General features: G+C 46.5%; 1 protein-coding gene across 1 annotated transcript in view; it reads left to right on the top strand.

The window, feature by feature from the left end:
• TPO (thyroid peroxidase) overlaps positions 1-15,528 on the top strand; it is an 85,082-nt gene that overhangs the window by 13,950 nt on the left and 55,604 nt on the right. Inside the window, exons 5-7 of the mRNA XM_037733295.1 lie at positions 2,400-2,532; positions 11,477-11,606; positions 13,751-13,957. Coding sequence (XP_037589223.1) covers positions 2,400-2,532; positions 11,477-11,606; positions 13,751-13,957 — 470 coding nt within the window. The remainder of the gene's footprint in view (positions 1-2,399; positions 2,533-11,476; positions 11,607-13,750; positions 13,958-15,528) is intronic.

Genomic DNA, 15,528 nt, shown 5'->3' on the forward strand with positions numbered 1-15,528 from the left:
CTCTCCCCAAAACTCAGCAGTCACAGTACCCCACTGCTAATGTGTGCCCATCTCCCCACTAGAAGGGTGCTCCTGGTAATGCGTGCATCTCTCCCTAAAACTCAGTAGTCACAGCACTCCACTGGTAATGCATGCCCATCTCCACACTAGAAGGGCACTCCTGAGGGAGGACACCGTGACTTTGTCCAGGGCTTGCTTGTTCAGAGCGTGTTTTTCACCTGAGGCCAAGCAGGCTGGGACTCCAGCTTTTTCAAAGCACAAAACCTGGAATTTTTAAAAATGCTTACCAAACAGTCTCCATATCTTATTTTTGTTATTCTGAAAAATAGCTATTTCTCTCCTATTCAAATCAAATTTGAAAATTAGCTCAATAAGCTAAACATCCATTTATGGTAGAAAATAATTTAGGAATACTCCCATAGCCTTCCTCCTAGTTAAAACTTGGCAAGCTCCTTCATAAACCCTCTTCGACGAGAGGACCTGCCGTGTGAGGCAGCGTGTTGTGGGAAGCCCCATCTTCCCACTGAGTTGCTGTTGCCTTAGCGGAGCTCCCCAGGACCTTGGAGAGCCAATCTACTCATCTCTAAGGTGAGGACAGTAGCTCTGCTCACTCTGATGGCTATCAGAAGGCCAGCGCATAAGCCAGAAGCAAATGTCAGCATTTCCTTATCTGTTTAGAAAGCATTCTATGGGCATAAGATACTGAGCTGGTAACACAGGCAGTCAAAAGGCATATTTGTGGTTCCTGTGATGGGGAGCAAGGAAGCGAAATGTCTTTTTAATTAATTAATCAAGATTATTTTCTGTGCAGTGTCATGAGCTACTTGGCCTCTGAGTTCCTCCTTCTAACTAGCTATAAATCAATTCAGTGCTGGTGTGCTTAGCTTTTAGAATAAGACAAACTTGGCTAAACCAGTACTAACCAGAATTCTCAAATCCTAAACTTAACAGTGAAGTTTAATTAATTTAATGGCAACCTTAGATTCATTTGAAATGCCTTTTCTTTCAAACATGTGGCTGAGTGATGCTTTCAAGAACTTTTGGTCCACAGTCCTGTCACGGGTCCCGCCAGGCCCCCTATGGAAATGGCAGCTCCTGGCGTCAGAAGATGTGGGTCATTCCTGTCCCCGTTTTAGAGACACTTGCCCGTTGCTGGGTCTGTAGAGACAGATGTTTAGGGGAGCAGGCTATCATGGAGAACTTAAGGACTCCATAATTTAGAATGTTGTAAAATGATTTCGTTGTAAGCATAGCCAATCTAGAAAATTTAGAATGCAAGGAACGTAAAAATGCTCCCCGTTACTTCATCACCAAGCAATGACTCCATGAAATGGCAGTGCCTCTCCTTCTAGACTATTCCTTCATGTTAGTCTGATTACGTGACTGTGACCTGGTGATTCTTTTCTATTGCACAAGATTTGTTGTCTGCATGCACCTGCTCAAGGACTTCCCTGTCGCGAAGAACCTGTGCTTGGCTTTTCGAGGAAGGCTGATCCTCCCCTAACTGAATGCTCACTGCAGCCCCAGGGTTTGCCTAACTGTCCCCACAGAGCCCTTCGCATTGCATTGCTAGTGAGCATTCATGACTGAAAGACTAGCTTGTTTCTCTCATATCTGCAAATGTAATGCATTCCTTCCTGGCATTTTTTTCTGTTGAATATCTCAATGTCACTGGTATCTGGTTAATCAAAGTTTTGTGGCATTGTCATCAAAGATTTACATAAAGCATCTCGGAGAAGTAATCGATGATCACCTCTGTTAATGGACAACAAAGCCACTCTCACTTTCATTTGAATAACGTATAAATTACAGTGACAGAGCTGACCAAACAAACAAACAAAACAGGAAATTTTTTTCTGGGCTCTCATCTCATCTGGAAAGATTTACAAGGGAACCAAAAATCAATACAAAGGAGAAATGAAAGATTTGATAGATAGGTGCACCATCTTCATCAAGACAAGGTTTTTCTACCTTGGGGTATGGGATAAATTCTACTCTTTGCTCTCTTCTAAAGCACTGGGGCCATTACTAGGCACATGTGCCTGACTGTGCAATTGTGATGAGTGAGCTCGGGAGACGTGCTCAGTGAGGGATGATGGTAGCTGGCTTATGCCCCTGGGGACTGAGAGCTCTTAGATTGCTTTTCTGAAAGATCACAGAGCAAAATAAAAATTAAAAAACCCCATGTTTCTAGCAATAAGGAAGCTCAAGGGAATTAAATGAGTGAGCACTTGATGTAAAGGGAGAAAGCAGATTTTTTTTTAAAAAAAAACAGTGACCCCAGTTACATATGAATCCAAAATTCAGGTGCTGGAGCCGTTTTTGAGACTGCAGTAGAATATTTGCTAGGTGGATTTGTGATTCCAAGCACAGACTTCATGGTTTACTGTTTTTCACAGATGCTTTATCAGAAGATCTGCTGAGCATTGTCGCAAATGTGTCCGGATGCCTGCCGTACATGCTGCCACCAAAATGCCCAAACACTTGCCTGGCCAACAAATACAGACTCATCACAGGAGCCTGCAACAACAGGTATTGTGATTTTCTTAACCTTCCTGTGAACGTTGGCTCTGAACATGACTAGATGCCATCATGAAGGAGCCTCTGCCTCCACGGGTGGATCAGCGCCCAGCCCTGAGCACCCCATTCCTGCCCTGGGACTCCCCGACGCCGCCCGCTGCAGGCCTGGGGGTGCCTCATCAGCGTGCCGAGCAGCAGTCATTCCGGCCACAATGCCCATCCACATAGAGGCTTATAGGGCACTCTGAACTTCCTAAACCCATAAATGCCACCGCCGTTCACTTAACCTCCTAAACCTACAAATTCTACCACCGTTCGCCTAATACATGCTTAAGCACCATCCTTGATTCCAGTAACTCCCATACCCATTGTCTCCAATGCATGTCTAAGACTGTCCCTTTTACCTCCAAAATGAGTCCTCTCCACTCCTTGCCACCTAAGGCGAAGCTGAAATAATCAGCCAGCCGCCATCCTGCGGTGGTCCCCTCCCTGGTTCTCCTGATTTAACTCTTGCTTTCCTCCTTCACGCTTCCTGTCGAGACCCACACCATCGCAGCACCCTCCTTCTCTACGCCCTCCCTCAGTCCCCACTGCACCCGGAGTGAGTTCAGATCCGCCCACCTCCTTGGGTCCACAGTGGCAGCAGGTAGACAGGAGCTCTGGCTACACACAGAGGCGTGGGATTCAGTCTGGGATTCAGAATGGTTTTCTGAAGATGGTGCTATGGGAGTCAGGCAAATCTTAAAGGATGAGTGGGGATTTCCCAAATGGCCCACAGAGTAGGGGAGACGGCTTTGCAAAGGTGGGAAAGAGCTGGACATGTTTGGGCTGAAACACACTGCCTTTGGCACACAGAGGGGTGGGGGAGAGCAGCTGGGGTTGTGGCTCCTGTGGGGCCTGGGGAAGCAGTGCACCCTGGGATCACCTAGAAGCTTTGTGAGAATCTTGCGGCACCAGGGTGACTGCGGGCTTGGCATTCACCGACGCACACAGCAAAGTTGCTTAGCATGGAGGAGCTCCTCGAGGGGACTCCCGCTCCTGGCTGCTGGGTGTGCTGAGGTCAGAAGGGAGACATCTCCCTCCCCTGAGAGAGGAATCAGCAGGACCCGGGCAGAGCTCTGGCCTGGACCGGCAGTGTCCTGAGACAGAGTGCAGGGGCCTTGGTACAATGGACAGGAATCGGAGTCCTGGGTGTTTGATGGTGGTTAAGAACAGCAGCTTTGTAACTGGATGGCCCTGGATTTGAAAACTGGAATCGCCACCTGTCAGAGGGCAGTTTGTTTCCATTCTCTGAGCTGTAGGAGCTTGTGTGTAGACCCAAGGCAGGAACGCATAACCTGGCCACATGTAAGGACCAGATCTTAGGACCGTGGAGCCCCAGCTGTAAGAGGCAGCCCATGCTGAACGCGGACCACACAGTAGCCTGCTGTCCACCCCTCCTGCCCCGAAGCCTGGGAGGTCTGCGCTTACCCGGGAAAGTGGGCTCAGAGCTGGAGATGGCACGTCTCCTGTCCTCAGAGCTCAGTGGGAGACACAGGTGTAGACAAAGGATGCACAGAAGGAGGTGATGCCTGGGAGTACAGGACACTGAGATGTCTGGTGGGATGCATGGCTGGAGAGACCACGTCCCGGTGGAGGAGGGGTGGGGCCGGAGGGACTGGGCTGGGTGGAGGAGGGGTGGGGCTGGAGGGACTGGGCTGGGTGGAGGAGGGGTGGGGCGGGAGGGACTGGGCTGGGTGGAGGAGGGGTGGGGCCGGAGGGGCAGGGTGGAGGAGGGGATGAGGTAGGTGCATTGTTGAGCCAGAGGCCAGAGTGACGATGGCTTGGACTACACGGGAGGAGCAAGGTCTTCAGCAGAGCAGAGCAGGCTCTAACCTGCAGGTGCATGTTGAGGCTGGGGACTCCTGGGATGGTGGTGGTGAAGGTGTGGACGTGGGGCTGCTCTCTGAATGGGTTTCGGGTGTTGTTTGCTTTTCTCTTCCACATACTTGTGATTTTATTAAAGAAATATAAAACATTGAATTCTGCATTCCTAAGCACGATTATCTTAAGAATCAGGGGGTCTTCATACTTCCTGAATGTGTTCAACACCTCTAAACAGCAGACAGTGTTAACAAGTCTCACAGCAGATGGCATTGGCAAGTCTTGGGTGGTTCATTTTTTCTTTGCATGCTGAGACCTGTTAGTGCCAAAACCCACCAGGACCAAGCTCAAATTTATACATGTCCAATTGAGATAAAAATGGCCCAGACAAGCAGACTTTTAGCCACATGGAGCCGACCTCTTTGCATGTTCCACAAAACCTCTCCCGGCACTGGTAAGACAGAGCCTCCCGGTCATCAGACCCCGGTCACTGCTGCCTCTGCCCAGAGACTCCCCCTCTACCTCACCATGTTGCCGAGTAATCAGCAGACATGGAGACCCTCTGATACCCCACCGTGAGTTCCTTGCCACACATCTGGGTGGTGGTCCCTTGCCTTAGCCTCTGGATGGCCCCTGCCTTGAAGAATGCCCCCTCTTCTGCACCTGTGCCCAAGAACCACCCCAAAGGTGTGTGTGCCTCTCTGCCTCCCCCGGTCCTATCTTTTGCCTTCATCAGCCCTGAGTTCCCAGAACTTCCCCCATGCTCACTAAATTGCTAACTTCCCCTCCAGTGGCTTCCTAAGCTTCTTCAGCGTCCCTCTCGGTGACCAGCCCCTGAGTGCCCACCCACACCTTCCCATCCTTGCCTGGGCTGGTGCGGACTCACTAGGACCCTTCCTGCCCCAGGAGAGGTGCTCTGGCCTCTCCGGGCACCCGGAGAGACTGTGACCGTGCCCTTGCATGGCAGCAGCTCTCTGGCCTGGGTTTGGTTGTGTTTATCGTTTCTTGACTAGTGTGCCGGCTACCTTGGGGGAAATTTTCAGCTTCACACTCCATGCAGGAGGTCCCTAGGCAATATTCTCAGCACATCACCACAGAGCTGTCCTGATGGTGTGTGTCTTATAGGACATATGACTACATGGGCTTCTTTACGTGATCCTAAAAATCCGAATACATTTTAGAATCGCTGTTGCAACTTCCAGTCAACATGTTTCCCATTTGCTTTGTTTAGGTTTGCTTTGGTTTTTCACATATGGGATTAAAGAATTAAGACAATTGTTTCTGACACATTGTTTTTAACTTAGAGAATGTATATTCCTTTTGCTTAATTCTGGTGACAAAGCTTTGCTTCTGTATCATTGCTGGGTCAGATGATGCATTTTTCTTCCAATTGTGAAGGGCACGTTGGTCATCTGCAGTGAGTTAGGATTTTTATGTGTGAGGCTCATCAATGGTCAACATTCCTCAAAAGGTTTTGAGTAATTAAATCTCATATTAATCATTTCCACGATTTTGTGTTTCCCTTTTATTGTCTAAAATTTCACACGTTTCTTTCTTACTGCGTTTGGATTTTGTTTTGTTACTGTCTTTCTTTTTGATCTAACTTGGCTGCACAATGTTTTCTTTCCCTGCTCTCTTGTTCCTTCCTAAAGGTCATTTCTGGTCCGGCCCCGGCCACTGCCACCACTGTGCTGTATTTGCAAGCGACCTTGGGTGTTGGCTGCAATGGCATCTTTAAGACAAATGTTACTTGGAATTAACTTTTGAAATTCTAAATGTATAAATGGTGGATTTTTAAAACTCATTCATCTCTACTGGTTTTCTTGCTTTACGGTGTAATTTACACATGTCATAAATGGATGATGGGTTTCTAAGGTTGGTTTTTCCTTTGTTGGTATTTTCCTAATTGCCTAAGACATATCACATAAATTACTCAATAAGTAGTGGGAAAAATGATTTTTTTTCTCCATTTCACCGGGATTTTTTGTTTGTTTAATGTGGTCAGTGCTGCAGGAGCTACAGTGTTGGAAGAAAATGGGGCAGGCTCCTTCTTGTTTGTATAACGTGGTGAGTGCTGCAGGAGGCACCTTGTTGACAGGGAATGGAGCAGGCTTCTTATAAATTTTGAGTCTTTTTTTCTTTTCACTTTGTCCTAAAGGAAATTATCAGGTCTTTGTATAAGCCCCTATTTTTTAACACATGAGTGCATGTGCATACATAGCAAACTTGTCCTTTAAAATTTTTTTGACTCTCTGAGTATAAAGCCAAAGCTTTATATGCAAAGGAATGCTGTTGATAGTTGTGCGTTTGGGATGAAGGTGTTTTGCTGGTATCATTTAAAGGATTTCCAGCTTCTTTCTGTTTCTGTTACCAACCTGGGGAAACCTCTTCATCATCCTGGCCTCAGATCCAGGATCTTGCCTCTCCTGCACTCCCAGCCACCTGAGGCCGCTGTTCCCCGCCTGTGTGTTTTTGTGGAAGACCAGGTGGACCTGGGCAGGGCTCATGTCGCTCGCAGGTTCCCCTTGCGAGAAGCATCCAGCCAGCGTCGGCGGAGAACAGAATCCCCAGGGCCTGAGAATATCCTGCAGAAATTTGGGTTTCAGTGTGTGCTTGGCGTCAGCCTAGAGATAAGATAAATTCTATTTTAAAAATCAAGTGCTCCAGGGTGGGATGCTGATATAGCCAGCTGTGTCCCCACCCAAATCTCATTTGAATTCCTGTGGGTTTGTGGGAGGGACCTGGTGGGAGGTAAATGAATCATGGGGGCGGGTCTTTCCTGTGCTGTCTCATGATGGTGAGTCTCAGGAGATCTGACAGTTTTATACGGGGGAGTTCCCCTGCGCAAGCTCTCTTCCTGCCCTCTGCCATCCATGTAAGATGTGACCTGCTCCTCCTTGCCTTCCACCATGACTGTGAGGCCTCCCCAGCCACATGGAACCATAAGTCCATTAAACCTCTTTTCTTCCCAGTCTTGGGTTCATCTTTATCAGCAGTATGACAACAGACTAATACAGATGAAGTAGGGGAGGGCTACTGAAGGACTGAAGCCTCTCAGCTGCTGGAAACAGCTGCAGTCAGGGTGGAATCACTCGTGGCCAGGCCTCCAGAGGCAGTGGGGTCATTGTAGAGATCTGTGTGACACAGTATCTAGAAAACAAAGGTGCCACAAGCCACTGTTTGCTCTGTACTCTTAAAGCAGTGGACTGTCTTATCACATGCAATGTTAGACAGTGTATTACAGATGATTATGCATAAATACAAATATATGTGATAGTATAATATTTATATGATAAATATTATTAATTCACCTAGATTCTTTATGTAGAATTTGCCTTCAGCTTTATGTTGATATATGTGATACTGATTATGTATATGTGATGTATGTGATAAAACTTCTCTGTGTGTTCTTGAGAAAGTGCTCACATTCCCGTGCATAATGGAAAAGCCATCCTATTCTGAAATAGAACACGAAATTCCAGCCACCACTCTGCCAGTTATAAGCCGCTTAGAGTTCATGTCTTTGATTCTCCAATTCTCTGCATCTGGAAAATGGCAAAGATAGTGATGCTTGTTCACAGAGCTGTCATGAGGCTGAAGTGAAATCATGGCAGCAGAAATACTTGGGAGCAATAATGCTTCAAAGTCAGCAACTGTTTATGTAAATAATGTCCACCTTTGAAGCCCTTTTCTTCAAAGATTCTGTGAGTCTTGATCCTTGACGAGGTGTAATTTATCTTTGAAAAATTGCATTATTTCCTGCTGGGCATGGTGGCTCATGCCTGTAATCCCAGCACTTTGGGAGGCTGAAGTTGGGGGATCACTTGAGCCCAGGAACTCAAGACCAACCTGGGCAACAAGGCAAGACCTCATCTCTAAAACAAACAAACAAACAAAAATTGAGTTTTGATCTGAGGAACTACTGCGGTAAAGTACTATGTCTCACAAAAGTGGCGCAGTGGATAGAACCCATCGCCGCCATAGTGGCTGTGGGTGGATTCCTACTGTTCAATTGGGGTACAGCTTACTCAGGGCCGGGGGCGAATCTGGAGGCACAGGTAGCCGAGTCTCCCAAGGGCCTGCACCCCCAGATGCGGATGGAGGACTTTACACCCCAGAGGCTGCCTTCTGGCCCCTCCCAGATTTTGAGGCCTCCCCAGAGGTGACCACTGTTTTGATCTTCATCACCATAGCTGGTGTTTCCTGAGCTGGCTTTTCTAGGAAGGAAGTTAGATAGTAATTACTGGGCCTGGCTTCTCCACCTCCACTCACCGTGGACGTTAGTTGCTCCTGGCTTGCTGAGGTAGACAGGGGAGGCATGGGCGCCTCTCTGCTGAGCACTGGTCAGTGCTGCCAGTGGCTGCTCCAATCCACATTCCCAGGAGCAAAGGGTAAGAGCCCCACAGCCCTCACCAATCCCTGTCACTGTGAGCCCTTTCATTTAAGAGGGGAAGGTGGCATTTCCTGTGGTTTAACTTTACATTTTCCTGATGACTAATTATCCTGATTACTTTTAAAATACATTCATTGGCCATTTGGAGACCCTTTTGGGGATGTGCCAGCTGAAATATTTTTTCCATTTTTTAATGGGCCCTTTTTGATTTATAGATGCTCATATTTTCTAAATACGTCTTTAGTGAGAAATATATTTTACAAATATCTTCTCCCAGCTGAGATTGGCCTTTTCACTCTCTGTGCTGTCTTTTAAAGAAAAGTTGTTTATATTTTTAATGAAGTCCCATTTATCAATTGCTTATTTCACGTCAAGAAAACTTCTTTTGTTGTGTTTAAGAATCTTGCTTTCTCTGAAGGATGTGAAGATATTTTTCTTGTGTTTTCTCTGGAAAACATTACTGTTTGCATGTCACATTTATGTCTGTGATCCATCTCATTTAATGTTTTGTGCAACATATGAGGTGGCAACCAAGGTGCGTGTGTCTGTGTGTGTGTGTGTGTCTGTGTCTGTGTGTTTGTTTGTGTTGTAAACCAAAAATAAAACTCTCAGTCCCCTGATCATCTGAATTGACCTCTCATCTCAGCAAGGGCATTCCAAAAAAATCAGTCATTTTAATACGAATGACTGTTATGTTATAAGCATAAAGGTGATGGTAATTTAGAGACAAAACAACTAAGTTTTGAATACTTATATTCTGACCATGTTAGACCAAACCAAACTATAACAAAGGAGCCTGCTGTATTACAACAAAAAATCCTTTTTTTTTTTGCTCTTTGAATTGATTTTTTATATTCTAATCCCCTCATATTTTCTTCCAAATCCAGAATAATTTATGCCTTGTAAATTGAGCCATTTTCTTCCAAATTTAAAATATTTTATCCTTGAAAGTCCTTTATTTTTAATATTTTTCACATATTTCTTTACTATGCTCTACAGATATTTGTGTTCATGTTATATATTTGGTACATTCGTTTACATATTCACATTCATATAGTCTTATCATGCATGTATATATTTGAATTTGTTATTTTGTATGTTACGTTTTTATATCTGTTATGAATTTAAATTTCATATTTAGACTCTTCAGTGAGCACAATGGTCTCAGTGTTCATCGTTTTCTTCAAGATTGAGTTATTTTTTACACGTTGTTGGAACGCTATTTAATCAGCATGGATATATGGCAAATGTTGATAATTTTTATGCATAGAGATAAATATTCATTGGAATTAGTTTGTTGATGAGATGGGTGGAATTTGTTAGTTCCTTCATCACTTTGTGACCGTCACCTGTTGGCCAAGGGGCCGTGCATCCTGGTTACCTGAGACATTTCCTTTTTATGCCTTCTATCCTAGCAAAATTATCAATATCTAGTGCTCCTGTCTCCTCAAAAGCATTCCACTCGGGTTTGGAATTACACGCTTGCCCTACCCGCTGTAGATGAGAGAGTTTGGCAGCAACCCTGCGATGACTCTTACCTTTGCAGGTGGAGGGTGCCTAGAAACCTGTGACTGGTCGCTGGGAAAAGCTTTCTCACAGGAATGCCATCTGGCCCTCAAAACTCCTTCTGAGATACCGAAGAAAATGAACAGATAATGAGCTATCATTAAAATTATTTTTATTCATGTATTGGCAAAAAATTCAATAACAGTGTCCTCCAAATTTTTAAACAAAATATTGGAAAATACCTGATTTGTACAAGGATTAGTTACCAATCTTTAGTCTTTTATTTTCTCAATTTCTATAGAATGCTCCAAGACATATCAAGTGACTGTCAATTGCGCCTGCACCCCTCCCACGGAGGGGAACCTTGCTTAACACAGCACACTCGTGAGTAGGTGTGAAATCAAAATATTCAACACACATTTACCTTATAATGTATCCAATACATTTTTGCCAGAATATATTTTGACCACCAGGACGACAGTGCAGGTGACCCTACTCATGGGAAACGTCACCACCCACCCCGTTGGCCGAATCCATTCTCGTCACCACACCAAACAGCCAACTGCAGCTTTCTCTCCCTCTCTCTATTTTTAACTTATTTTACTTATTTTATTTTTATTTCAAATTCATGTATTAATGATTCCTTTGACAACCATCTCGCTTCTGAAGTCAGAAAACTCCAGCGATTCCTCAGTTCCGGCAAGTTCGTCTGGACGCTTGCACAGGGCCAGCACAGGCGGGATACCTGGTGGCTTCATGGTGCTTTGATTAAAGGATATTTGATGCCACAGGATTTCAAATGACCTCTTTGTTTGGAGTACCAGAAGCTTCTGTCCTCCAGAGAACTGCCCCTGGTACATTCTAGAAGGGTGGGAGACCCTCCTTGGGAAAACAGTAGGAGAAACTTTCCTGAAAGGGAGTGGGAAGGCACCCTGCAGGCAGCCACTCCAGGCAGCATGTGCCCAGCCCAGGAGTGGGTGCCTGTGGGAAGCGAGGCTCTGGGATGAGCTCCCTTGAAGCCAGCCATGACCTGGGCCTCCAGGAAGCCTTTCGGGTCTTCTGGGGAGCTGTGCCCCTTGGGCCTCCTGAGAGACCCCACTTACTCTCCCTGAGAATGGCACCTTGTATCTGGGACTCACTGCTTCTGTGTTCTGCTCCCCCGTCTCAAACACATCCATGTGTTTGTCTCTGCAGAGACCACCCCAGATGGGGAGCCTCCAACACAGCCCTGGCTCGATGGCTCCCTCCAGTCTACGAGGATGGCTTCAGTCAGCCCCGAGGCTGGAATGCTGGCTTCTTACACAACGGGTTCCCCTTGCCCCCGGTGGGTACTCGGATGCTGCTACCCTGGACTAAGACTGGGCTCTGTGATGCTGAGGGAGGGCAGTAGCCTCTTACTGGGCTCTTGCTCGTGCTGGGTGTCACGTGCAGTTCCTTCAGATCCCCCCAGCCTCCCTGTGATGTAGCTATCGCTGTCTCTGCCCTGTGGCTTAGGAGCCAAGGCTCAGGCAGACTAAAATCTCTTAGTGAGTGGAGCCCTGCAGATTTAAATTAGGTTTTCTCAACCCTCGCATTTGTCTCCTGAAAATCACTTCAGTGCTTTCAGGTAAGTGCCTTTATTCATCACGTGGCCTAGGTACACCCAAAGATGATTATTAGTTCATCAATACACTCATTTATGTAAAGATAATCACTTTGCTCCCAGAGGTGAATTTATTTGCTGAATAGTCATAGCCTAGTAGAATCGACTGGTCTCTTTGGTCAGCAAATGGGTCATTTTGCTTGCAGTTTAACTATTCAGTTCAGTCTGGTTGCTCTTGTGCATGTTCAGTGATGAGATTATCCAGAAATACTGCAGTGGATGTTCTGTTCAGCCCAAAGAATGCAGGTGGTAGGACTCAGGTCTGACTCAGACCAACCGTGGACAGACACACCAGCGCAGAGTTCTCCTATGAAAGCCAGCATAGGAATAGGACTCAGTGTTCCCAGAAGCTGTGAGCAGCCCTGGAAAGAGCTGGAGGCTGAGTCGCTGAGGGCAGCTTGGTGCTCCCAGCAGCAGGGCCGGGGCGATTGGGTTCACTGGGCTCACGCTCTGCTCGCAAGGACTCTCTGTGAGTAACTTGCCTTCTTGGCCTCAGTTGGACAATCCCTAAAATGGGATAAGACTGTCTTACCCACCCCAGGCTCAACAGTAGAGCAGTCCAATCCCTGAAGCTTCTGAACTCTCAGTATTATAAGACTGTGATTCTATAAACCCATGTTTGCTAAGAATTATTTCACTACTGAGAAAAATCAGAGTTCAAGTCCTTAAATATAAATTGTGTTCGTTTCCTACTGAGCTGTGACAAATTACTCCAACTTTAGTGGCAGAAACCAACCTAACATCCTCTTCCAGTTTCGTGGTCAGTGTCTGATGTCTCGCTGGGCCCAAATCAAGGCGTCACAAGGCTGGTTCCTTCTGGGGCCTTCAGGGGAGAATCCCTTTCCTGGAGATTTCCAGCTTCTGGAACTGCCCACAGCCCCTGGCTCATGGCCCCCCCTTCAAAGCCAGCAACGTTGTCTGTCTCTGTGTCAGGAGAGGGCCTCCAACTTTAAGGACCCACGTGACTAGATTGGACACTCATGGAGACCCAGGACAATCTCCTCGTCTCAAGGCCCTTAATGTAATTGCATCTGCAGGCTCCAAGGATTAGCGAGTGGGTGGTGGAAGGCATTTTTCTGACCCACTGACCCTCCAAGATTCACACCTAGTCCACAAGCATAACAAGCTCATGTCATCCCAAGACTCCCCCAAATCCCATCCCATTATAGCACCAACTCTAGGTCCAAAACCCAATCCAAATCTCATCATGGAAATCATCCACATCAGATAGGAGAGGCTCAGGGTAAGATCCATCCAGAACAGATTCCTCTCCATCTGGACCTAACCTGTGAGATGGGGAAGCCAGCTGTCTGCTCTCCAGATGCCCTGGCAGAATGGCCTCAAACATAACAGCAACAGATGTGTGGGTGGAGAAGGGAAAGGGGGTCCCAGCTCCTGCCCCATGTGGAAATCCAACCAGGCAAACTCCCTCAGGTTTCAGGGCCTGTGGCTGGAGGCTCTGCCCTCTGCAGCATGGAGTCAACCATCCCGAAGCCTGGCTGTTTCGTAAATGACTCTTCACTTAATCCCACAACAACCCTGAAAGCTCAACCTTTCCGTATTAATTTACAGATGAGGAAATGAGGACTGAGGGAAGTCAATGCCAGGCCCTCAAGCCACCACAAATCAGGGCAGGGATTCGAGCCCAGGGTGTCTGTATTCAAAGTTCATGCCCCACCTGCCCTAACTCCAGAGTACAGCTCTCCTAGGAGCACCTGCAGTTCTGTGGACAAGAACCACACCAGGAAGCACGTGATCCCAAAGGGTCATCTTTCTGCTACAGTAGGGCCCTCCTAGGTCCTGACCCATGGCCTCTTCCCATGCAGGTCCGGGAGGTGACACGACAGGTCATTCAAGTTTCAAACGAGGTTGTCACAGACGATGACCACTATTCCGACCTCCTGATAGCATGGGGACAATATATCGACCATGACATCGCGTTCACACCGCAGAGCACCAGCAAGGCTGCCTTCGCAGGAGGGGCTGACTGCCAGGTGACCTGTGAGAACCAAAACCCATGTTTCCCCATACAGGTAAGTTTTAGAAAACGTTTTTACATTTCTTATGAAACTAAGTGCTATTTAAAATGTCAAACAGAATAGTATAAAATAAAACATGAAAGTCTGTTTCTTTTGTCCTATTCCCTGGGGTAACAGTGTGAATGTCCTGTGAATCCCACTGGAAATTATCTGAGCACACATATATATGGCATTTATGATAGTGTGTGGGCAGATGTGTATACAGCATATAGGGTAGTATGTGGGCATGTGTGTACATAGCATATAACAGTGTGTGGGCACGTGTATATGGTATATATGATAGCGTGTGGGCACGTGTATATGGCATATATGATAGCGTGTGGGCACGTGTATATGGCACATATGGTAGTGTGTGGGTACATGTGTATATGGCATATAAGGTGGTGTGTGTGGGTGTGTGGGCACATGTATGTATATCATAAGATAGTGTGTGACCATGTGTGTTTAATGCATTTATGATAGCTTGTGGGCATGTGTGTATTTACAGCATATGATCCCATATGTGCCTGTGCTTTTTCACGTCCTCTGTGTCACACCGTGTGCATGCTCAGCACCTGGTAAGGACCACCTAGCAATGATTCTCACGCGCGTCCCACTCAGCATTGGTCCTCACGCGTGTCCCACTCATCATTGGTCCTCACGCATGTCCCACTCAGCAGTGGTTCTTATGCATGTCTACACAACATGAAGTGAACAGAAATGCAATCGTTTATAATTTCTCAATATTCCGTTTGTGTGTGCATTATAATCTATCTCACCACTTCTCTTATTAATGAGCCTGAGTTGCCTTCTGCTTGGTTGCTGTTTCATCCTGTCACAAGTAATGAGGCAGAGAGCACACTTGGCCCTCAGTCTTTGCACACGTGTGCATACCTGATGATCTAGTGTAAGATCATTAAGTCACAGTGGAGGTGCAGGTGGGAGTTTGATAGAGATTGCAGACATACTCTCCATTAATGTTGCACAAATGTTCGCTCTTACCAGAAAAGAAAGGACAATACAGGTAGGATTTTAATTACTTCTCTCTGGAAACCAGCCTTGAAGGTAAAAAGGGACATTTTCTACTCAGAAGCACAGAAGGTTTCAGGCTCATGTCCTCTAAGATTCATTCAATAAATCTTCACTGGCAATTATTCTAGGCCATGCTATGATATGTACTAGGTAGGCTGAGAAGGAAGACAGGCTTGTCCCTGGAAGATCTTTACCTGATGGTCAGGACACCTACAGGAACCAGCAGTCACATAATTCTGGGCATCTGTAAAGGGGGTCCCAAGGGTCAAAAACAAGGCATCTAAACAAAATATCCCAAAAGGAATAATTTTAGGGGGAAATGGGGAAAGGAGCACCATAGAAACTGTGTCAATCAGAAACTGAATTTCAGCCAGGTCCAGCCTGTGTCCCTGGGAGGAGGTCACTCTCTCACACATGCTGGGGCCCAGACCCTAGACCACTGAGGGCCCCTTGCTCTTCTCTGAGGAGCCTCCTCCCCAGGCATCCCCAAAGTGGCCCCCACTGCATGAACCTCTGATCTGGAGCTCATTCTTTTTTTTTTTTTTTTTTTTTTG

Source organism: Cebus imitator, unplaced genomic scaffold (genome assembly GCF_001604975.1).
Source record: "Cebus imitator isolate Cc_AM_T3 unplaced genomic scaffold, Cebus_imitator-1.0 Scaffold512, whole genome shotgun sequence".
In the NCBI taxonomy this organism is placed as follows: Eukaryota; Metazoa; Chordata; class Mammalia; order Primates; family Cebidae; genus Cebus; species Cebus imitator.